This window comes from Triturus cristatus, chromosome 9 (assembly GCF_964204655.1).
Source record: "Triturus cristatus chromosome 9, aTriCri1.1, whole genome shotgun sequence".
In the NCBI taxonomy this organism is placed as follows: domain Eukaryota; kingdom Metazoa; phylum Chordata; class Amphibia; order Caudata; family Salamandridae; genus Triturus; species Triturus cristatus.
This window is the reverse complement of record NC_140592.1, coordinates 676,613,160-676,636,080: the sequence shown is the minus strand read 5'-3', so window position 1 is coordinate 676,636,080 and position 22,921 is coordinate 676,613,160. Positions and strand designations below refer to the sequence as shown.

General features: G+C 45.4%; 1 protein-coding gene across 5 annotated transcripts in view; it reads left to right on the top strand.

The window, feature by feature from the left end:
* The window catches only part of CDC42EP2 (CDC42 effector protein 2), a 99,998-nt gene extending 77,892 nt beyond the window's left edge, over positions 1–22,106 (top strand). For 4 of the 5 annotated variants that reach the window (XM_085625749.1, XM_085625753.1, XM_085625750.1 and 1 more), the window contains exon 2: positions 20,536–22,106. In XM_085625749.1, coding sequence (XP_085481875.1) covers positions 20,971–21,735 — 765 coding nt within the window. In that variant the 5' untranslated portion in view covers positions 20,536–20,970 and the 3' untranslated portion in view covers positions 21,736–22,106. Of the gene's footprint in view, positions 1–6,376; positions 6,426–20,535 lie in introns of those variants that run through there. The other variant, XM_085625752.1, reaches the window with a different exon arrangement.
* Positions 22,107–22,921: the final 815 nt, after the last annotated feature.

Sequence of the window (22,921 nt, the reverse complement as noted above, 5' to 3'; positions counted from 1 at the left end):
TTCACCCTCCCCTTAATCAGCACATCTCCAACCCTGGAGATGCCGATCAAGTCCCATTTATCAAACCCTTTCGTATGCCAAAGCCTACCCAACCGTTCAGATTCAAACAACGGGGTAGCTAGGGTGAGCCTATCCTTCCAGCCCAGAGAGTCAGTCGCCATCTTCCATACACGCACCACCACCCCAGTGGGCCCCGTGAGGGACGAGTCGAGGGACCGCGAATACAATGCCCTAAAATAGTTCCCAGCGCGCAGCAACCATCTGTCCATGGCATAACCAGGGCTGAGAACCGGGCCATAAAGACCATGGTTAATCGCAGACAACTGGGTGGCCCAGTAATAGCGTCGGATGTCTGGAAGAGCGATACCCCCGTCATACCATGGAAGCGTCAATTTAGCAATCGCTATCCGCGGCCTCCCATCCCACAACAACGTTCGTTGGAGGCTTTCGACCTCCCGAAAGTACCTGGCCGGCACCCAATCCAGAGTATTCTGCAATGCGTAGAGGAACCGAGGAAGGGACATCATTTTGAACAAGGCAGCGCGCCCGACGAGGGAGAGCGGCAACTTCCGCCAGCCCTCAACATCCCGCCGCAGGCGCGCCAGGGGGGGGAGCAGGTTTCTCTCATACCGCAAAGCGGGGTCCATGGAGATAAAGATCCCCAGATACATGAAGCCCTGCTGAGCAATCTGGATCGAACAAGTTCGTGGGACCGGTGGAACCTCACCACTCAGGACGTATAAATACGATTTACTCCAGTTGATGACGAGACCCGAGTTCCTACCGAAAGATGTAAGAACGTCACAAACCACTATGAATGAATTCTTGGGCGAAGCAAGATACAACAGGATGTCGTCAGCATATAGCGAAATACGGTCCTCATGTTCGGGCGACCAGCGAAGGCCACGTATGTCCGGGTGCCAGTGTATCCACGCCGCCAGCGGTTGAAGGGCAAGGGCGAACAGCAGAGGCGACAGGGGGAAACCCTGCCGAGTCCCCCTCCCAAGCCGGAACGGAGTCGATGCCCGGCCATTTACCACCACACTCGCCAGGGGTCCCTCATACAGCAACCTCACCCAACTCACAAAACCAGGGCCAAAGCCGAACTTGGCTAGCACAGCCCACAAATACGCCCATTCCACCGTATCAAAGGCCATCGTGGCATCAAGAGACGCCACAATAGCCGGTTCTCGCAGCGTGCCAGCCCTGGCGATCACACCATGAAGGCGCCGAAGGTTTAACGCGGTGTTGCGATGCGGAATAAAACCGGATTGATCCGGGTGAATCAAGTCTCCAAGTACCCTGACCAATCGGCCCGCCAGGATTTTAGCCAGAATCTTCGGCTCGGCGTTGAGGAGTGAGATGGGCCTATATGAGGCACACTTATCTCGGGGTTTACCATCTTTGTGTATCACAACAATTGTCGCCAGCCTCTGCTCCAACGGGAGGGTCCCACTCCCCCGCGCCTCCACGAACATGGCGCGCAGGTGAGGGGCCACCCTATCCGGGAACAGCTTATACAGGTCAATCGGCAAGCCATTCGGGCCCGAGGCCTTGCCCGGGTTCAGCGCGCGAATAGCTCCCGCCACCTCATCAACCGTTATGTCTCCATCAAGATCATCTCTATCTACATCAGAAAGACAGGGCAGAGCGATATCCCTCAAGAGGTCACGCGAGTCCTCGGGCGGCCTATCAGACACTGAGGCATAAACCTTACGGAAATAGTCCGAGAAAGACTGTACAATCCCCTCAGGGTCCACAATCACCTCTCCCCCCTCTCCCGTCAACTCCGGCACTACTCTATTAACCCTTTCTTTTTTATCCAGCCAAGCTAGGAGCTTCCCGGCCTTGTCACCAACATCATACAGGCGGTCCTGCTGTTCCCTACTGAGGGTCTTAGCGGCATTTGTCACAAGGTCCTTATACTCGGCTTGCTTCAAGCTCAGCTCATGCAGTGAGGCCGCTGTTACCTCCTCCTCTAACGCTCCCTCCAAAGCCCCGATCTCCTCCTCCACTTGCATAACCTCGCCATCTCTCCGCCGCTTGGCCGCCACTACAAGTGAGAGGGCCTCCCCTCGCAGCACGGTCTTAAATGCTTCCCACAACGACACAGCCGAGTCCACGGACCCCTGATTGTCCTTGAAGAAATTATCCACAGTCTTCACCAGTGCGCTGCGCATCTTGGAATCTCGAAAGTACCAGGGGTTAATAGGAGCCACCCTTCCCCCTCCCTCGCGGCTTATATCCAGCCTGACCCACACTGGCGAATGGTCCGATATGCCACGCGCCATGTGCCTGACCTCAGACACCAGTGGGGCGTGCGCAGCCAAAGTGAGCAGGTAGTCAATCCTAGAGAGGCTACCATGCGCCCCGGAGTGGAAGGTGTATTGACGCTGTGTGGGGTGCCGGAGCCTCCAGCAATCTATCAGGCCGAGTGTGTCTAGTAAGTCTGGGAGCCACTTCTGAGCCCCCCCAGTGTCTCTGGGCGGGTACCTATCCAGCAGCCCAGAGCCGACAGCATTGAAATCCCCCCCCCACCACTAGCATACCTCCCGGGAGATCCAGCAAGGCCCTACCCAGATCTGTAAACGTGGAGGCCAGTTTAAACTCTTTTTAAATACTACTTCAGGACACAGGGCTCAAGTGCCCTGGTCCTGTAGTGGCAGCTGCAACATTCAGTTTAGAGTTGTGGCTAGCCAGTTAGTTCTGTCAGTTCGAAAGGACCTGGGGAAGTCCCTAAAATCGACCAGCTGTCCAGAGTGCCTAACTTTTTAACCCCAAGCACATCTTTAAATGCTCATTTCTCTAACTGCTAAATGGATTTACACCAAACCACATAGAGCACGTTTGTGAGCTTTTTTGTTTTGTATCAGAGAGCAGAATTTCCTATGGGAATTAACATGGCAAATCAACATTGTGGGACATACCCGTTTCCTTTGGCACTGCTTGACGGATAAGCACAAAACTTTCTTTTTTAGAATTTTTCATCAACATTGTTCTTTTATTGTGTGTTATGTTGATTTGTAAAGTGCAGCAAACCTCCCATAAGGGCATCCAGGTGCTAGAACAGGTAAGTGGGCGTATAGTTCCTGTGGAGGTATTCGAAGAGCTATGCCTTCAGCTTCTTGTGGAACTCAAGAAGTGAGGAGGAGGCTGTGATGTGCTGGGGAGGTCGTTCTAGGTTTTGGGTGCGATGTAGGAGAATAAGTACCTTCCTCTGTGTTTTTTGTGAATGCGGGGGGTGTGAGAGTGAGGTAGAGTGTAGGTGTCTGGTTGGCTGGTGAAAGTGTAAGAGGATGTTAAGGTATTTTGGTCCAATGTTGTGTAGGGCTTTGTATGTGTGTGTATGGAGTTTGAATTGGCTGTGTTTGTTGATTGGGAACCAGCGGAACTCCTTGAGTTGTGGTGTGATGTGGTTGTGGAGACAGAGGTCAAGTATGAGTCTAGCAGAGGTCCGGATGGTTTGGAGTCTTTGCAACATTTTCTTTTACGGAGTTTTATATAGCGCAAACTTGACCCGAAGATATCGGGTATCAGAGCGCTTTACATAGCACCAGTTGTGTTACATGAGGACACATTCATTTTTGTTAGGCATGGGGAGATCAAGTGATTTGCCCAGAATCCCAGGATGTTCAGCTTCATTGCCGAGACTCAAACCCAGTTCCCCAGATTTGAGGTCGACCGCCCTAGCTGTTAGGCCAACTCCTCTCCCCAAAGCAGTTGCTTGGAGATTCCACGTAGAGGGTGTTGCCATAGTCAAGCCTACTTGTGGTAAGTGTTTGGTGACAGTCTGTCTGATTTTAGTGGTAGTCATATGAAGATTTTGCATAGCATGCATAAGATGTGGAGGGACAAGGAGCTCACTGCATTTGGCTTGTGCTGTAATGACGTGTTAGGTATCTAGGACGATCCCAAGGTTTCTTGCATGGTCGGTAAATGTTGGTGCTGGTCCTAGCTTTGATGGCCACCAGGTGGAGTCTCATAGGGAGGTCTTGTTTCCAAAGATCAGCATTTCTGTTTATCAGAGTTGAGCTTCAGGAAAGGCAATTGTTCCCATCAAGTCTGCTACCATGGTCATGCAATTTGTAAAGTTGGTTCTGGAGGTGGTTGTCTTGTCTATCAGGGAGAGGATGAGTTTGGTTTTGTCAGCATAAGAGATGATAGGGATGCCTTGGGACTGGATGTTGGTGGCAGGTATGGTCATGTACTTGCTGAACAGGGTGGTGTTGAGGGATCCCTGGGTGACACCGCAGATCAGTCTCTGATGTGAAAAGTAACATTCTGACTCTTTGGGTGCTTCCTGCGAGGAAGGAGCAGATCCATTGGAGTGTGGTCCTTGGATACTTATGTTTTGCTGTCTTCTGATAAGGGTTTTGTGGGTGACTATCCAAAGGCTGCTGACAGGTCGAGCAGGATGAGGGCTGCCATTTCTCTGTGGTCTAGGATGTTCCTAATGTGGTCATTGAATGCAATGAGTGCCATGTCAATGCTGCTGTTCTTTTGTTTATCCAAAAATGCACTTCCTATGTCAAACTTTGTTTTTCTATGTTCTCCTTTTATAGTTCCCCTTTTATTTCTTACCTTCCATTTTTATTTTCATTTTAATACGCATACAATAGCTTATGAGAATTTACTAATAGGCTGCATTATTGCCACTCGTTTCATCTGCAGTGCGATGTTTCCTCTGGGGGCCACTGTCTGTAAAGCAGATGACCATCTTTGAATGGCATTGCCATAAACAGGGCCACTCGAATTGTGTGGGAGGGGAGGGCCACATTATGTGGCAGGGTTGACTAAATTATGCGTCAAGAAAAGGCGAATTATGCAACTTCATGCAGTACATTTTGTGATTGTTTTACATCATCATTTTGTCATTCATCATCACTGTCTGGACAAAAGTTTCATCTCATTAATACCAGTTTAACATCCAAGTACAGTAATAAGCAACTGAAAGACCAGTTAACCTTTAAAAAGGGCCTTTTACTATCTGGCAACATGAGTAGCCAACATTTCAGTAGCACTTAATCTGTTTGAGCTAGAAAACTTTTTTTGTTAAAATAAGCAGATTTTGCAGCATATGATGGATTATGTGGCAAATTCAGCAAATGTATAATTATGTGGAAAGCACTGTGACCACAGAATTGCATAATGTCAGTTGCCCTATCCAAAGTGTACCATTGTGGCACTACTTTATTTTATTCGTTTTTGCAGGCATATGCCCGCCATGTTTAGGCAGCAGCATGTCTTCATTTTCCTTTTCTCTTCTAATTTATCTCGTGCATGTGGATTTTTTGTGTGTTTTATTGTGGTTTTGTAAGTGGGCGAATGCAAGAATGAGACAGTGGAGGGATTCTGAATGTATCACTACAAGGATCAGTGTCAGAGTGCATGTATTATGACTTACTGAGTGTGTAAATCCATCAAAGACAGAAGAGACACTTTCATTTGCAAGCCAGATCTTTTGACACTGCCAAAGCTTGTTTGAAATATTTACATAGCAGAGCTCCGATGCCAGGTCCAACGCCTTAGCGTGGTACAATGCATTGGTTCAGGCAAACCAAAGCAACCAAACCGGTTTTTCCTTTCTCCTCTTAACTTTTGGCAGCCCAACGGGGATATTCGGAACTTAATATTGTTTGTTGTAATTGGCAGACAATGTTGTGTAATTCGCGAAAAGGTTATTTCTCTGTGTGCAAAATGGGAACAGTTTTTTAAACTTTTAAATACACCATGGTGTCCTGCACGTCTTGTTCTTAGTATGTTGAATCCAATGTGTCTATGTGAAAAGGTGCAATAAATGTAGTCCTCCGGGCTCACTGACCTACAGATGAATGCGAAGCAGTAGTCCTACATGTGATGAATGTTTGAGTCATAGACTGTGCAGTAACATGCAGCTTATTTGAAGCTTATTCAGGAGTGCTTGGGATCACAATCACAGACTCTAAAGACCAGCGGCGGCTCCTCTGCTAAGGCGGAGGAACCTCGCCCCACTTCTTAAGAGCAGTGCAAAGGAAAAATAAAATGATAATAATGGAACATTATTATAATTTTTTTTTTAGTATTGAGCTTGCAGTTGCACTGCAGTCAGGTTAGGTTAGGGCAGGCTGAGGCTGGGCTCCGGTGAGCCAGAGGGAGGAGGAGTGGTTGCTGCACCTTAAGTGCGCATGACGGTTTGGCCAGCTGCTTTGGGCCGGTTAAACCATCATGCACACTTTGCATGTTCTCCACCGGCTGTATTGCACAGCCTGGGTGGAGAAAATGCACAGCCTCCCACTTACTCTCTGAGGGCCGAACCACGGTGCTCAGACTAATCACAATGCTGCTGTAACGCAGCGTTGTGATTAGCTAGGGGGGTGTGGCAGCCTGTGTACTTCCTGGTTCCCGTGTTGGAGGAGAAGCCGAGGCTGTCAACCGGCGACCAGCAGGTAAGTATTCTTTTTTTTCTAATTCTCCCACCTACCCCTGCCCCGCCACCATTATCTACCAGCCACCACTGCTAAAGACTCAACAGTTTAGTCACCCTTACAGTGAGACCCGTTGAGCTATCTTCATCATGATGGTATTTTTTAAAAATCAGTTTGTAATATCCAGTCGGAAACTTAACTTTGAAACACGTTCGCCAGACCTCTGAGGTGGGGCATGTTATGAAGGCAGGGTTCCTAGGGAAGAATAAAACTTGCACAGTCTTTTTTTTTTACCCATGGAGCAATATTAAAAAAAAGAACCGAGGTTTAACAATAAATAGAGCTGAAAATTAAATTACTTTCAAGGAAGGGCTAAAGGGAAATATTGGCCTCTTCTTCTCCTGGATTTTGGAGAATTCAGTGATTCTCTCATTCAAGATCATCTGGTATGATGCACTAATAATCTAAAATATTAAAAAAGTATTACCTAAAATCAACTTAAATTAAGCTTTTGCAATACTTAAGTATGCTTTACACGTGTGGAAGAGATGAGAGGTGATGGGGCTGTAAATGAAGTCAATATGGTGAGATACATTAAGAAAAACTGGTAATTAAGTGGGGGTGTTGAAACAAACTGTTAATGACAACAGACTCAGATGATTTAAGTGTGGACATTTTGGTAATCTGTGGAATTGTGTTGTGTGCAAAGAAAGAACACTATGCCTGTGTGTGTAGAGCAGAGAAGACCCAACAAGCAGAGTAGTGATAAGAAGTGAAAAGATGTCCTGCAAGTAAGCAAGTGACGTAGTTGCTGTGGAAGATCTGGAATGCCTGAATGTGGAATAATGTTGGATGAGAAGAAAAGTATGGTTGAATAAGATTACACATTACTGGCCCTGTTTACCCATGTCAGTGACATGAGGTTTGAGAGGAGAGGGACTTTAATGGCCGAATGTTATAATTAGAGGAATCTGATATCAATCTGTAACATTATGGGAAAGGAAGTTTGACTTAGTTGGCATGTTATGCATCGAAATTTTAGAGGGGGTGGTTGGGCATTAGTTGGATGAATGGGTCTACAGTTATCCTTTCATGCGATATCCATGTTTGGTACATTTCTTGCACTATTACTAATGTTGGAGCTTACGTTTCAGATACTGTACAACTTGTTCTAAACCTTTCAAAGGCCTACCCAGTGCCTCCTGATTTTGTGGCACCCTTCTCCAAACTGGAAATTTGTACCATGGAACACGGGTCTAGTCCCCACAATAGAATACCTTATTCGAGTGTATTTTAGTTCATGCCTGATCTGTTGGGGGCTGTGCCTAATTCATTCAAGACCTCCTTATTGCCCTTGACATGCATGTGTTTTCTTTGTATGGAGACATGCTGGTCAGATACCAACTACCCTTCCTTTGTTCTGCTTAGTTCCACCACTCCTCCATTTAAAGCAGGCTATTAGCAGAGAATGGTGGTGGAGCTGGCTTTTTCAATAACATCTTTCCTATAAGGGTCTGTCATCAGCCCCTAAATTGTTGTGTAAACGACTTTCTCTGTTTCAAATGAGCTGTGCATTATCAAAACCCAGTCCATGATGAGAATTGGAGAAATCCGACATCAATCAAGTTATGGCACAGGAATATTGACTTATTTGAAAAAAAATGCAGTTCAGCGTCAGGGCTTGTGTGTCTGACTATTTGGCCACTCCTTTATCTATTCGTTTGACAATTGTTATCTTTTATATTGAACATACTGAAAATAAACAAAATAAAAACAATTACACGCATGACAATGCCAGATCTATTAGTTTTGCCAAAGCCTGCTTTTCTTTCTTTGTGCTCCCCGTGACCTAACTAGCTAATGTCCCTTATATAGGTGATAGACTTTGTTGTTTGTCATTAAGCACATATTATTTACAGTGGTGTGACACTTTTTTTCTGATTCATCGGCCTTCTTAGGACGCATTAGGCAGTGAAATGCAAGAGTTCAGCTAGGATCTGTAAAACGATGGAACAGCACCATCTGCTGGATGAACGTGTTTGTAATAGTTACAACTGCAGCATTTAGACTTGGTGTGCGGTCCATTCTTCCTTCCGGCATGGCGTCGATCGTCGTGAACTTAAGGCATTCTGTGCTATCGCAAAAATCCACCAATGGGGCATATGCACCAAGGGGCATATTTATTAAGAAATCACGCAGCGCTGCAAGAGACGATGTGGCTAAACGGCTAGAGCGGCCGACTTTGAAGCTGGGGAACCAGGTATACAGTCTTGTGGGAGGCTCAAGCAGCCTGTGATTCTGGGCACATCACTTAATCTCCCTGTGCCTAGTGCCCGTCTGTAATGAAACTGGTGCTCATGTAAAGCACTCTGATGCCTTAGAGGCGAGTTCACGCTATATAAAGCGGCAACAACAACAAAAGTCACCTTGCTGCACTGCGTGATCCTGGCAAGGGCAGGCATGAGCCGTACTTAACATTATTTGGAACATTCCTGGCTTTTCCCAGCGAGGCACGCAATGTGTTGCCTAGCGCCAACGCAGGCACCCTTGCACCATGTGACAACGGTGCCTGTGTTGTAAGCAGGATTGTTTTTGTGCGGGAAGGGACACCTTCCTGCACAAGAACAATCCTGAGAGGTATATTCCGTTCTGCAGCACACATAGAAAAAGGAAGTAATGAGGAGAAATAAACATATTTCTTTTTTGTTATGCCTCAGCTGGGGAGGTGTAGCATTTTGACCCATTCCCAGTTTTACTAGTAATGGGACAGGGAACTAGGATTCACATAGGTGGGTATGGGGCTGTGCGCAATACATTTGAGTTGGCTACCCCATACAGTGGCTTGGTACTACAGGAAGATTACACTTCTATTTAAGGACCTTGATTTAAAGCCACGAAGCCACAAGAAGCCAGACAACAATCTAGGCTTGATTGAGCTCAGTGGCACCTTCTGATAATAAGCACACAAGCATTATAATTTTATATCTCATGACGATTCCTAATTCAGGTTCGTGACAGTACTGTAGTATCCGCCACATGCAAATGTCCTTTAGTGAAAATGTAATGTTTGATCATGGCAGCTGCATTATTATGTATAACCGCTAAAATTGTATCTCTTTGTTTAGTGGTCCTGGAAAACTTTAAAAATAGAAATAGTTATTTTTAAAAACTCTGCTTATCTGTGGCAAAATGTCAATCTGAAACGGCCTCATTGATGGTGCTGTCTCTCGAATAGACTCCGGCGGTGTCGTGTTGGAATGGCTCTCAAAAATGTCAGATGGAGATAAAGAATGCATCTCACTCTTCCAGCACTTTGGTTGTTTTGGATCTACGTCCCTCACAGAGAAGGTTTTTTTTTTCTGAATCCCCTTTAGGCCCTCATTATGAATATGCCATTGATATTTCTGCAACAAATTCCAGAGATCACAAGCTTTTCCCCCAGAATCTGCAAAAACTGCATAGGCCCCAGGATACCTAGTCTTTTTCTGGGTAGTTTACCCAATTCTGGGGAGAAAGCTGCTGACATTTTTTCCTGCTCTGAGTTTTTTTCTTTCCTGTAGAAGCATTGTTTGCTTCTTCTGTGTAGCCTTCCATAGCCGTCGCCCCTACAGCAACAAAGATAAGTCTGCTATCTACAGGCACTAATTTTCTGATGGATGCCTCTAATCGCACATTCCTTACATGTAGAACATTCCCAGGTTTCCAGGCTGGATCTGGAAGATTTTATAGAATAGTCCCTGTGCACTGGTAGCTCAAAATCAACCCTGCTCTGCCCCGGAAGTAACAACTGGAGCTGCATATAAGCACTATCCAAGCGTGCTGATGTCAGTTCCTTTCTTTCCATACCTCTGAACTCGGATGCGAAGCCAACTCCAATCTTTTTCTCACCACTTGACAAGTTTTTTTTTCTGGCAAATTCTTTTCAGTGTGCAAGGGAATCTTTCCTCTCCTAAGACTACAGGGTTTAAACTTAATAGGGACTGTTACAAGCAGATGTCTTTGACAGATGCCCATGAGGCATGTTTCTGGTGTTTGGATGTGGGCCACGACAACAAGTAATGTTGAGAACGTGCCCATAGGCACCCATAGGTGATTTGAGACCTAAAGCCAAGATGTACGTAGCCGAACACTGTAGGAAGTTGTGAAAGTCCAGTTTCAAAGTCTAGAGCGCTGGCCTGTTCCCATTATCATGGCCGCTCCAGTCTTCTAAGTTGTCCAAGTCTACGAGTAGATCCTAAAAAGTATAAGAAGTCCAAGGGGGCCTCCTTCCAGCCTTGCCACTATCTTTCTGAGAAGTCACAAGGATGTCAAGTCTCGTTCCCAGTCCACCCGCCACGGAGCCAATTTCACAACTAATCCCAAAGGGTTATCACAAATTTCCGAACTGTTGGCAATGCTACAACAGATTAAGGTATTCAAGGAAGACATGTTGCAAATCTTTGACCTCCTGTTGACTCCATCTGGCATGCCTTCCAGCCCCAAGTAAGGTTGAAGACCTCCGGCTGAGTTACCATTGGTGTAACCACCCTCAGCAAACGCTAGTGCCTCTTGAACCCACTTCGTGTTCAGATCCAAACCTGGAGCTGACTCCACATCGAGCACCACAATCCATGCTTAACCCTCATGTCAACACTGTCACATCGACAAGACAAAGGTATCCTAAAGCACACCCTGTTTCTTCTTGTGTAGTTCGTGTTTCCTTTCATTTTATTCCCATTTAGCGTGCAGCACCTGAAATAGTGCGCCATTCCTACGCACCTGAGCATAATTCATTTGAAAGTAGTGGCCAACGTTTAGTGGGTCACAATCAGGTTGCACATCCGTATACACATTGGTACCTTAAAGTAGTACACATCCACCAAAAGTAATCAGTTTTTTCTCCATTCTATTTTCTCCATTTCCAACATTTCTCCTTATTTTTCATCACGTCAAAAGATGTAAAATTCGTTAGTTTACTTGTAGCGTATTAATATTCTATGTATTGCCCATCCAGCCCTATACATGAACTTATTCCGAGTTTTCACATCCTCCACTCAGTTCGATGCACATCTTACTCAATGTATTTCGGTTTGAAAAAAACCTTCATCAGAAGTATCTACAAGTTAAAAATACATGTGTTAGTCACATTGCATTTACAACCCCCGTGATATCAAGATGTTGTTTGCCTGACTTCCCATACTTATTTTTTCCCATCCAGTTTCTACTAAAAGTGCCTATCAAACCAAATCCCATCCCCCTAAACATATCACCCTTCTCAACAACGAACTCTAAATCATAACATGTGACCCTCCATCTAACCCCAATGGTGAACATTACATCCTAATTAAAAAAAAAACATATCCTCTGGCCCGTGCACCCTAAATCAACGGACCCCCTTACATTCTAACCTCTTAACCCCTATCAACCTCTAATCATCTCTATCCTGCTTAACTACCCCCCTAACATCTCCAACTTTGGAGGAGAATAGTGGTCCTATTGTCCTGTCTGACTCTGAACTGACCCCATCTTGATCTTGGCTGAGGTCGCGTCCTGGAATAGTTTTGCCACACCCAACCCCTGTTCACTGACTCAGTCAACATTTCACCTTTGCCTAGAAGCTGACCTCTAGAGCTCCAGAAACTTTTCAGATTGGATTCTGACAAAAGTCAGCTAGATTATGGAGATGATGGGGATGAATTTCTTCAACAATATGATTACATCAATTTCTATCTGGAACTACAAGAGGCCAGTGGACTGGACACTTCTCCTGACATGGGGCTGGGTTCCACTCCTGGTCCCACAACAGAAGAGACAACCTCATTTGCAGTGGTCATCGGTCAGACAACCAAAGTTCTGGACTGGCCGTCTATTGAAGTAAAAAACAATGTACTCAAAGCCCTGAATGACACCCTCATAAGTACCTGGGTTAAGCCTTGTTTCTTTCTATGTGTAAATAGTCAGGTAGCGCGACTCCACAGAACCCGCTCCTGGCAACACTGCTTTTTAGATGCACCACCCTATGCTGGAGAGTCTGATGGTTTCCACTAACAGTATCAATTCAAACAGTTTTCCTATGACCCCTCCAGATAGGGAGTTGAAGAGACTGGAGGCATTCAGGAAACAAAGGTTCTCTACAACTAGCCATGCTCTTCAGACAGTCAGCGCCCGCTGTGTGCTTATTAGAGACTCGTCGCAGAGATCCTGCCAGCAGTCCCGGAGAGTTCCTCACCAACTTGACATACACCATTCAGGATGGCCAGGGCACAGCCATATATGTCATACGGTTGGGCCGGGGCATGACGACTGCTTAAGCAGAACAGTCGAACTAGAGTGGTGCTCTGGTTCCTTGCATGGATGAGACTTATGGGTATTTTGGGTGATGGTCATAGATATCCCTTTTGATGGGTATTGCTGTTTTGGCAAGTAGGCCGACTCTGCCCTAGGGACTCCACCCCAGTAGCAGGCACTCCAGTTCTTTTGGGGTCAGGGTAAATGATCTGTCAGGCAGCATACAAGCCTGCATGGACGGCAAACCTCCCAGTACCCAACCCCTCCGGCGGCAGGCTCCAGGCTGCTTAATTTTCCCAAAGCGGGGCACAATAGCCGTGTGGGAGGCAGAATCAGTCATTTTCTCCACTGGTGGCAGGCCCTAGCATCCTTCAAGTGGGTCCTGCAGACATTTAAACAGGACGGAACCCTGCATTCATTTTTGTCCCGCCCCCTCTTCAGCTGCACCAGAGCAGCCTTCAGAAGACCACTTATCAATTTGGCCAAAGGAAGTTAAGGCTTTCTGGGTAAAAGGAGCCATACAGAGAGTCCCTACTTAGAAATCGTGTCTGGGTGTTACTCCTGTTATTTCCTTTTGCCGAAAAAATGCCCTCGTCCTATTTGAGATCTTTGACCTCTCAATTTATTTCTATGGAGGGACAAATTCAACATGCTCACGTTGACTCAGATTATATCTGCGCTGGATCCCGGAGACTGGATTGTTTGCACTAGACCTGCAGGGCACCTATTTCCATGCTCCTTTCCTACAGTCCCACACATGCTACTTATGGCTCAAGATAAGCAGCGAGCCATTTAAGGATGCTGTACTGCCTTTTGGCATCAGCACTTCTGTTGTAATGGCGCTGGTCACAGCATACCTTCGTAGCTGTGTGTACCAGTCTCCCCCTACCTCAATGGCTGGCTGTTGAAGACAGACTTGCCACAGTCAGTTCTGGACCAGCTCATGACGACCGTGAACCTCCTGGTTTTGTTGGGATTCACTAGCAAGGTGCTAAAGTCACACCTGACTCCTTCGCAGAGGCTTCCTTTCATCAGAGGCAACTTGGATACAGTGCCTTACCCGGCCTTCTCTTCGGATTTGAGTCCAGGACATTTGGAGTATGATCCAGATGTTTCAGCCTTGGTACTGAGTCTCAATGAGGATGGCTCTGAAGCTTCTTGGACTATTGGCCTTCTGCATCCTGCTTGCCTATCATGGCAGGTGGCAAATGCAGGTCCTGCAGTGGAATCTGATGTCTCAGTTGGCCCAGCACCAAGGGAACCTGTCAGATTCCATTCAGGTTTTGGAGGAGACTGCAAAAGATCTGCAGTGGTGACTGCTCAACTGCCATTGTACCAGCTGAAGACCTCCCTCCCTTCCCCACCCAGAGTGCTGATAGATGCATTGCTATTGGTTTGGGGAGGTTATATGAAAGAGGTGGAGATTGGAGGACTCTGGTCTGCGCCAGAGATCTGTCTCCACATCAGCCTACTTGGCATTGAAAGCCTTTCTGCCATCCTTCATGGGGAGGCTGGTTCAGGCCCTCATGAACAACACCACTGCTGTGTGGTATTGCAACAAGCATGGTGGAATGGGGTACTGGGCGCTGTGCCAAGAGGCCTGGTGCCTCTGAAACTGGCTAGATCGTTAGGGCATTTCCCTGACCGTGCACCACCTTGCAGGACTGCTAAAGACCAGGGTGGACAAACTCAGCCGATGAGGCATAGTGTACAGGATTAGCAGTTACACCCTGAGGTGGAGCAGGGCATCTTCCAGCGATGTGGAGAATCCTGGCTCGATCTCTTTGCCACTGCAAGAGACATTGCAACGTCGACACTTTTGCACTGGAGTTCCCAAGAAGGCTTTTTATTGGAGACGTATTTCTCCTTGAGTGGAGCTTGGACTTCTGTTTGCCTTTCAGCTGCAACCTCTCCTACCCTGAATTCTGACCAAGATCAGGAACAACTGGACCCAAGTCTCCTAGTGACTCGACTGGGCCAGGAGAGTTTGGTATCCTGAAATTCTGGGCATGAGCATCTGTCTTCCAATCAGTCTGCCACTTCGGGAGGCTCTTCTGTCTCAGCAACAAGGCAGTGTCATGCACCCAGGCGTAGTCAATCTACACCTCCATTTGTGAAGATTGACCATTGGCAGATGACTGCATTTGATCTTCATCCTGAAGTAGCAGATGTCATCCTTGCAGCCAGGCGTCCTTCTACAAAGTCTTTTTTACGCTGGGCAGTGGAACAACTAGGTGGCTTGGTGTGGCTCCCGTAATACAGACCCACTTCAGGCCCCACTTTTGGATGTATTATTAACTATTTTATCTTTGGCCCAGCAAAGAGTTGCAGTAGGAACGGCTAAGGGTTATCTGTCTGGCCTTTTGGGTTTATCAGACCAACTGCCCTTGTTCAAGTCACCTGTTGTGAGGCGATTTTCCAAAGGTTTAATCCACATTTCCTCCTAAAACCTTTCAATACCATAGTGGGACATTAGTTTGGTTCTCACTTTTCTTATGTGCATACATTTTGAGCTGCCACACAGCTTTCCTCTATGTGTCCAGACTCTGAAGACAGTCTTTGTCATTAGGTTAACCTCGGCTGTCTGCCCAGCGGCCCTACGCCCCATCTTTCCGGACAAGCTGGTAATGAGGACTAGAGCAGCGTTTCTACCAAAGGTTGTGACTCCTTTCCATGTCACACTGCCCATCACACTTCTATCGTTCTTTGCTCTGCCTCACTGCTGAAAAAAGGACGAGAGGCCCCATCATTTGAATATTAGAAGAGCGCTGGCTTTTCACATCAGTTGTGTGGCGACCAGCTCTTTCTGGGGTTTCTGCGGCAAAGAAAGGCAAGGCAGTGCAGAAGAGGACGTTAACCAGGTGGGTAGTCCTATGAAATTCAATCGGCTACACTTTGGCCAAGTAGCAGGCTCCAGAAGGATTGAGGACTCATTTCACAAGGGCCAAGGATGGTACTACTACCCTGGCATGTGGAGTGCAATGGATATTTATCAGGCTGCAATGTGGGCATCAGCGCACATGCTCACAAAACATTATTGCCTCAACAGGAACGGTCCAACGGAAGGCCGCTTTAGACAATTCTTGGCCCGAAGGACTTTTTGGTCTGAGTCATTCCGCAGACCCACCACCGCGGGAGGTACTGCTTTGGTATCTATTATACCGGTGAGGAATCTGCAGTTAGAAGTATGTAACAGAAGAACAAGATACTAACCTTCTTTCTGGTGGATACTCTTAACTGCAGATTCCTCGCCGCCTTATTGTCTCTCTGTTCTACAGAATGGACTCTCTTCCATCTAAAAAGGTCCCAAATGAGAGATCTGCACCCTGACACAGATAATTGAGCTACATGTCACAGGGCGCTGACTCTGTCAAGAAAGAAACTGGAGTCAGCCCGCTTGGGGGAGCTTATAAGCGGCTCCAGTCGTCACTTTCGGGGTGGAGCCTGGTTGACACAACTGTATGACGCCACCTACCCGCGTACAGGGGCTTTGCTGAAATTTTTTCCATATCCAGACTTGCACGTAAGGATATTCTACAAATGTGGAATCAGCAGTTAGATGTAGTATCCACCAGTAGAGCGATACAGAAGTTAAGTAACTTGCTCATCTGTTCTGGAGGTTCCATACACTCAGAATTGTGGGTTGCAGAATTCTACTCAGAGTTATTACTTTGGGTGAAATTCTGCCTATTGTATTGGGGGCTTCTGAGTATATTTCTCGACTCTGTGTATCCAGTTAGTACTTTGCTGTTCTTATCCTTCATCCTCTTTTTTTGGGATTTCCTGACAAATAATGTACTTGACCACAGTGTGATTGTTAGGAAGACAAACTAAGGAGCGATCTTGTTCCACTTTTCTTGGCTTATTGTCACCATGTGAAAAGAGATTTAACAGAAAGAGGGAGCATGAAGACCGAAGAAGCAAACTAAAGGCAAAAGTCAAGGCCATTGCCACTTTCTTTGACAACCGAGACAAAAGAAGGTGTTAAATGAAACAAAAAATGTGTTTCAAAAAGCATCTTTTAACTCACAAAGACAGAAGAAATGGTAAAGCCAGCAATTTGTCTGGTGTGCTAAATGAGAACCGTTGACATCAGTGTTCGCAAGTCACTTGTTTAAATACATGTATAGTCAACTCTGCCTTCCATCCTTCCGAAGGCGGAAAATTGAGTACCATTCAATAACTGAGAACTAGTAACACCTATTTATTATAACACTTGGGGATCTTTGCTTAACAAATTTGATTTTGGCCTGCCTGCTTCCATTTTTTTCTCTTACTCCTTTTTAAAAAGAATTATTAAACATTGACAAAGCTACTAGGGTTGATCTTGGCAAACAAGTAAGGTTTTTTTAATTGATTTTTTTTCTGCAAACATACGCAATAAACATAACATGTTTAAAAGTAATGATTTTTTTTAAAGTTTCATTGTCTGGCGGTGGCATGCACGTTATCAAAAGAATGACCGGCACAAAAATAATAAATCATGAAATGAAAGCAGAGCTTGTCTTACTAGTGTTGGCACTGAAGTGGACTACTTTTCAGGCTGATGAGCATTTGTTTACAAGTAAAAATAAAAAATGCTGTCATGGACAGTGAAGTGGTCTGACCCTTTTTCACATGCTGTGGTGGGAGGATGCAAACAGTTGATGACACTTAAACAGTTGTATGTCAGAATATCGAGTTCAAGAATAGCATGGTGGTAGCAGAATCATTGTAGAAAAAATATCTACAACCAAAATATCAACAAGGCTACACACACACATCTGTGTGAATATAGATTTACTGTTCTCAACTCCATATTTACTTACTTTGAAGGTATATATCTTTAACTTACATATATGTTTAATTTACAATAGTATACCCATACTCCTCTTTATATACTTACCCTGTCAATATTTTAGCTATGATATTTTTGTAGCTCAATATTCAGATACAGTACCACTTTAACGGACCAATAGATGGAGAGGTGTGACCAAAACCCTTTATATGTATGTATATATTTGTGAATTTGTTTGAAAACCAGAGGCTAGCTAGACATGTCCCATGGGCAGTAGACGAAATTAAAAATATGATAAATTGGTAAGTCTCCGCAGAGTGAAATATATTTTGTTTAAACTAAATGTAGGAATCGTAATAGTCCCAGGGTATGTCCAGGGTCTAAGTATGGTCTGTAGTGCTACTATAGGTAGTGAATTGAAGAAGAAGGCTGGACTTGGGCTCTTGCGTGGTGAGGCAACTACATTTCCTTGATGGACCTGCACACCTACTCAATATGACTCGTTACAATGTGAGTCATCACAACGTGTGTCAATACAACGCGGCCGTTACAACGACCGCGTTGTTACCATGCAATGCCATTCCTACGCAAGTCATTACATCGATTTGCAGTAGATGGCGCGCTGACATTAGAAATGTATAATTTACTATTCCAACTCCAGCCTAGGTAACAGTAGGGAAGGTGTTGGAATAGTAAACAATACTATTCCTAATGTTAGCGCGCCATCTACTGCAAGTCGATGTAATGTCTTGCGTAGTAATGGCTTTGCGCGGTAACAACATGGTTGTTGTAATGCCCGCGTTGTAATGGCATCGCGGTGTGATGACCGAGATGTCAAAGTCATCTCCCCTACTACTGTGTGTGTGCCTCTGTTTTTAGGTTGAGCCTTCAAGATAGCATTGCTGCCTTGTTGAATAATACCTATTATGTGCTTTCCAAAAACCTACAGTAAGCTTAAAACCTGCCCATTGCTTGCCATTGGTTGGCTTTACAGTAACTCTCATTTCCCTGCTTCTTATTCAGTGGCTTGTCTTATCAATCTTGATTTTTGTTTGTCCCTCCAGTGGGGAATATCCTCTTGATTTGGCTGACATTTGTCTTTCCATTTCTCACTTTTAGGAAACTACTTTTGTCTTTTTATAGGAGCATTCCATGAGAGTGCATGTGTTTTCCAGCTCTTTTACACCTGTGTTCCTTCAAATGCCCACTGTGCTCTCTGTTCCTCGTTCCATGTACTTCTCCCCACCTCCAGGGCTCAGCGTTGTTCTTACCCTTGTGTGATTCTACCCCCATCCCATGTTGCAGTCAATCTGTGTGCTGCTTGCTCTATCAAGTGCTTCTCCCCCACCCCCTTATCAGTCTTCTCCCTCACCCTCCCATTCAAACACATGCTTCTTCCCCACGTTGGCCTCCCTCCCCGTGTTGGTCTCTCCCTTGTGCATGGTTTCCTCCCACCTCCACCTGCTCCCCCCACCCTTGCAATCCTTTTTTTTAGAAAAATGTGTACTCTCAGGGAAAGCAATATTAATTTATTTATTTCCAGGTTCAAGTGGTGTCCGCATTTTTCGATTGATAAAGAAAAAACAAAGAAAATAGCACCTGCATCATTCCAGTGGCATGCACCAGTATTATAATGCATGCACAAACCAGCAGAGTGACACGACTGGGCGCACCATTGTGACTTTTTTCTATTTTTTTTACCAATATTACACAGCATTGTGAAAAAACATTTAGCTTTGTCTCCTGACGCTGCACATTGTACAGTACGCTTTGCCAATGCTTTTTTTAAATGGAGGATTAGTAGAAAGGCAGTCAGGCTGTTTTACAGTTTATCATGTAAACTAGTAGGTGGTAGGAGGGAAGGGACAGGGGTTAATAAGGTAAGCTGGGTGACCAGAGGTTGAAACATTTAAGGCAGTAGTACAGTAAGAGAGGGCAAGTTGGATATGAAGACTAAATACGGAGGGTCACTCAGAGAGGGTGGGTATATGTGAGTGATTGTTTGGGGGTGGGAGCAAGTGAACAGTGTGTGCTGTGTTCTGGGTTTTAAAGATTGGATCACCAAGGATTAGGTTCCTATCTTGCCCCATGTCACCACAGATATTGTTTTCAGTCCTGGACTTTAAATCCATAAATCATCGGTATCACATGTGTTAATATAATAAACTCAGTGAAAGCAAAGTAGGACTACAACTCCAGAATGCATTTGGCGGCCATAAGAAAGCCCAAGACTAGAAACCTTGGGGCTCATTTATGAAAAGTGTTGCATCGCTGCAGTAAAATAGCAATGCAACACTTTTCACTGGGCCCTCCTTGCGAAACCATGGATGTGGCATATTTACTGTTCGGCGCTCCATGTCGCAAAGATTGGCAGATGCGTCAGAAATCCTGACGTATCTGTCAGTGCAAAACTCACGCATTGCTGGAGTTGTGTCGTAAGCATGATGCAACTCCAACAATGCATGGGGAGGCCTATTTCTATTGCACTGCGTCAACCTTACGCCTGCTATGAGGCAAGTGTAAGGTTTAGATGCAGTGGCATCTTAGAAGTGTCATAGTGAAATCTAATAGATTTCACTGTGCCACTTCTACAAGGCTTTCTTACTGGGGAACGCCCACCCTGCATACCTGATGCAGGTATAATGTGGCGCAGGGGTTTACAAAGTGACACATCTCCCTAGATGTGTCACTTTGTAAATATAGCGCAACATGGCACAATATTTACGCTGCCGCTGCATCACGACAACTGACGCAACGGTGGCGCAAAAGTGTTGCAAGGGGCTCGGAAATAAGCCTCTTTATCCATAATGACACGAGTGAGGTGGACACCTTACGATGCACAGTGAAGCCAGGGGATGGACGAATTGTCCCAAAATGGAGTTGCAGGAGTCAAAAAGTATTTAAAATGCACAGGTGGACACTACTAAATGTTTTGATATTATTAAATTCATTTTGTTGGTGTAGTGGTAATAATTAATGCTATGTGAATCCAATCTCAGTATGTATCCTAACTGTTCCCAGTGATGTCCCTGAAGACAGTGCCAGAAAAGGAAGCCATTGCTGACTCTCTTATTCGTTTATTTCTAGACTGGAACACGCCCAGGAAGCGGAAATACCATCAAACCATAATCTATTCCCTGGGAAGCAGTTTCATCTGCAAGAGCTACAAGAAGACAGGGAAGATATGTGGTTCTGAAGCTTTGTACTTCGATGTGGTCCCACACTGCCAAAAGCATCTTTCCCAGCTCGTTTGTTTCCATCCAGTTTTGCAAACTACAGGACTGTACTCCTCGGAAAAAGTCTGTGGAGTTAATTCCAGGAAAGCTTGATTCTTATTTGTTAGAAAGATCAGAAACAGACTGTTCGCCCTGACACTGTGCAAAACGTTGACATTTGTTTTGTTTAATGACTCAGCCAGAAGAGTGAAATTAAGTATAAATTTGATACATCTGCTTGAAATAATTCTGAGGAGTGAATGCTGACGTAGAGAAATAAAAGTAAATTAGGTTTCTAAATACGGCAATGTCAACCAAAGCTCCAATCTACCTCAAGCGGGGGAGCCGCAAAGGCAAGAAAGAAAAGCTGCGGGACATCCTGTCCTCTGACATGATCAGCCCTCCTCTGGGGGACTTCCGGCACACCATCCATATTGGAAGTGGGGGAGAGAACGACATGTTCGGCGACATCTCCTTCCTGCAAGGAAAGTTTCATTTGCTGCCACGGACGCAGGGGAACCGTGGGGCGCAGAGAAGCAGTCAGTATGAGTTGCCATTTGAGTTTTCACGGACTGCTACGGTGGCTGGCCATGAGCAGAGGCTGGCGGAAAACTCGTCCCCTCTCCTGAAAAACGCCATCTCTTTGCCTGTCATTGAAGGCCCGCAGGCTGTCATGCTTCCTTCCACCCAGGTCCCACCTCCGAAACCCCCGCGGCTTCATTTGGAGGACAGAGTTCAATCACCCTCTGCCTGCATTCAAGACCATAAAGACAACACCGCACACCACAAGACCACAGGAGGGCTTCCATCGCCTTCAAATAACAGTAGAACTGAGCAGAGGTCTCCGAGCTCATCTTCAGGGCTCAAACCAGGGCCTGCTCCTCGCAACGGGTTCTCAGCAGAGGCGGCAGGCGAAGAGAACTTCCTGTCTCATGCGGGGTCAATGCTTTCCCTACATGTCGACCTTGGGCCTTCCATTATGGATGATGTGCTCCAAGTAATGGACAAACATCATGCTAATGCCCTCCCTGCACCTTTGCATGAGCCTAGCAGGCGGGAAATCTTCACGTAGATGTTGAATGCTGCAGTCTGAGAGACATCAAAAATCCGCAACTGTGCCGAAATGTTTTCAGGGTAAAATACAGTGCCTAGTATGATTTAGAAAGCTACTTTGGACACAACAAATTCTAATTTTCCCCAATGTCTCATATAAAATGCCTTTGCAGTGGAAATTCTTCCTTCTTGTTTAGTATGTTCATGGGGCAAGAATGGAACAACCAGGTTCATAAGGGTGTTTAAGAAAAACATATACAGTCATTTTTCTACCATCATTTTGATGTTTTTGTTGGTTTCATAAAACGTTTTTTTTGCCCCTTTGTGTACAAGAATCTATCTCAGCCAGTCCATTAGAGTCAATAAAAGCAGGTTTGGAGATACAAGAAAGTCTGATTATTTTGGGGATTGGCTGGAAAGGGATGAGGATCCATCCATGCCAGGGACACCTGACTTTTTGAAATAAAAGAAACCTGAATGAGACCAAACTCAATGGAGCCTTTGACCGCCAACTTCCACAGAGAATAAAAATCCCTCTCTTCAGGAGTCTTATTCGCATTGCATATTTTGCCTCAAAGGGAGTGTCGCCTAAGCCTGCCTTATTACCGGTTAGTTGTTTATGCCTACAGTTTCCTCTTTTATGACCTTCACTGAACATCTTCTTATTTAATTGCCCAGTTACCTTGGTGTGTTGTGTTACTACATTCCCCCCAACCAGAGGGTATATCACCAAAAGTGCTGTTCCGTAATGAACCAACTCGGTCGATGCATAGTGAGGCTTGGAGGTGTACATGTTGATGCCGTAGAACTACCACAATGGGTGTAACAGGTCAGCTGCCTTTTATTTTAATTCTTTGGTAGTTTTCAAAAAATGAATACTGGAAAAAATAATGAACCTCCACAGCACACAACAGGCATTGCAGGTGACATACATGCAACTGGATAGAACAAGCATTGGCATAGCCAATAGGTCTCGCTTTTGAGACCTTATAAGTATTTAGTTATGCAGCACAATATCCTTGGTGCAACAACATCAACTGTTGCATGGCTAAACACTTATAAGGTCCCAAAGGCAAGACCTATTGGCTATGCCAATGCTTGTCTTTTTAAATGTAGTTACATTACAGACCCTTGAACAGGCTATGAGGGTGCCTTTTATGGATATGTTTCAATGGAATCCATAGAAATGTAGTTTTAATTATTGG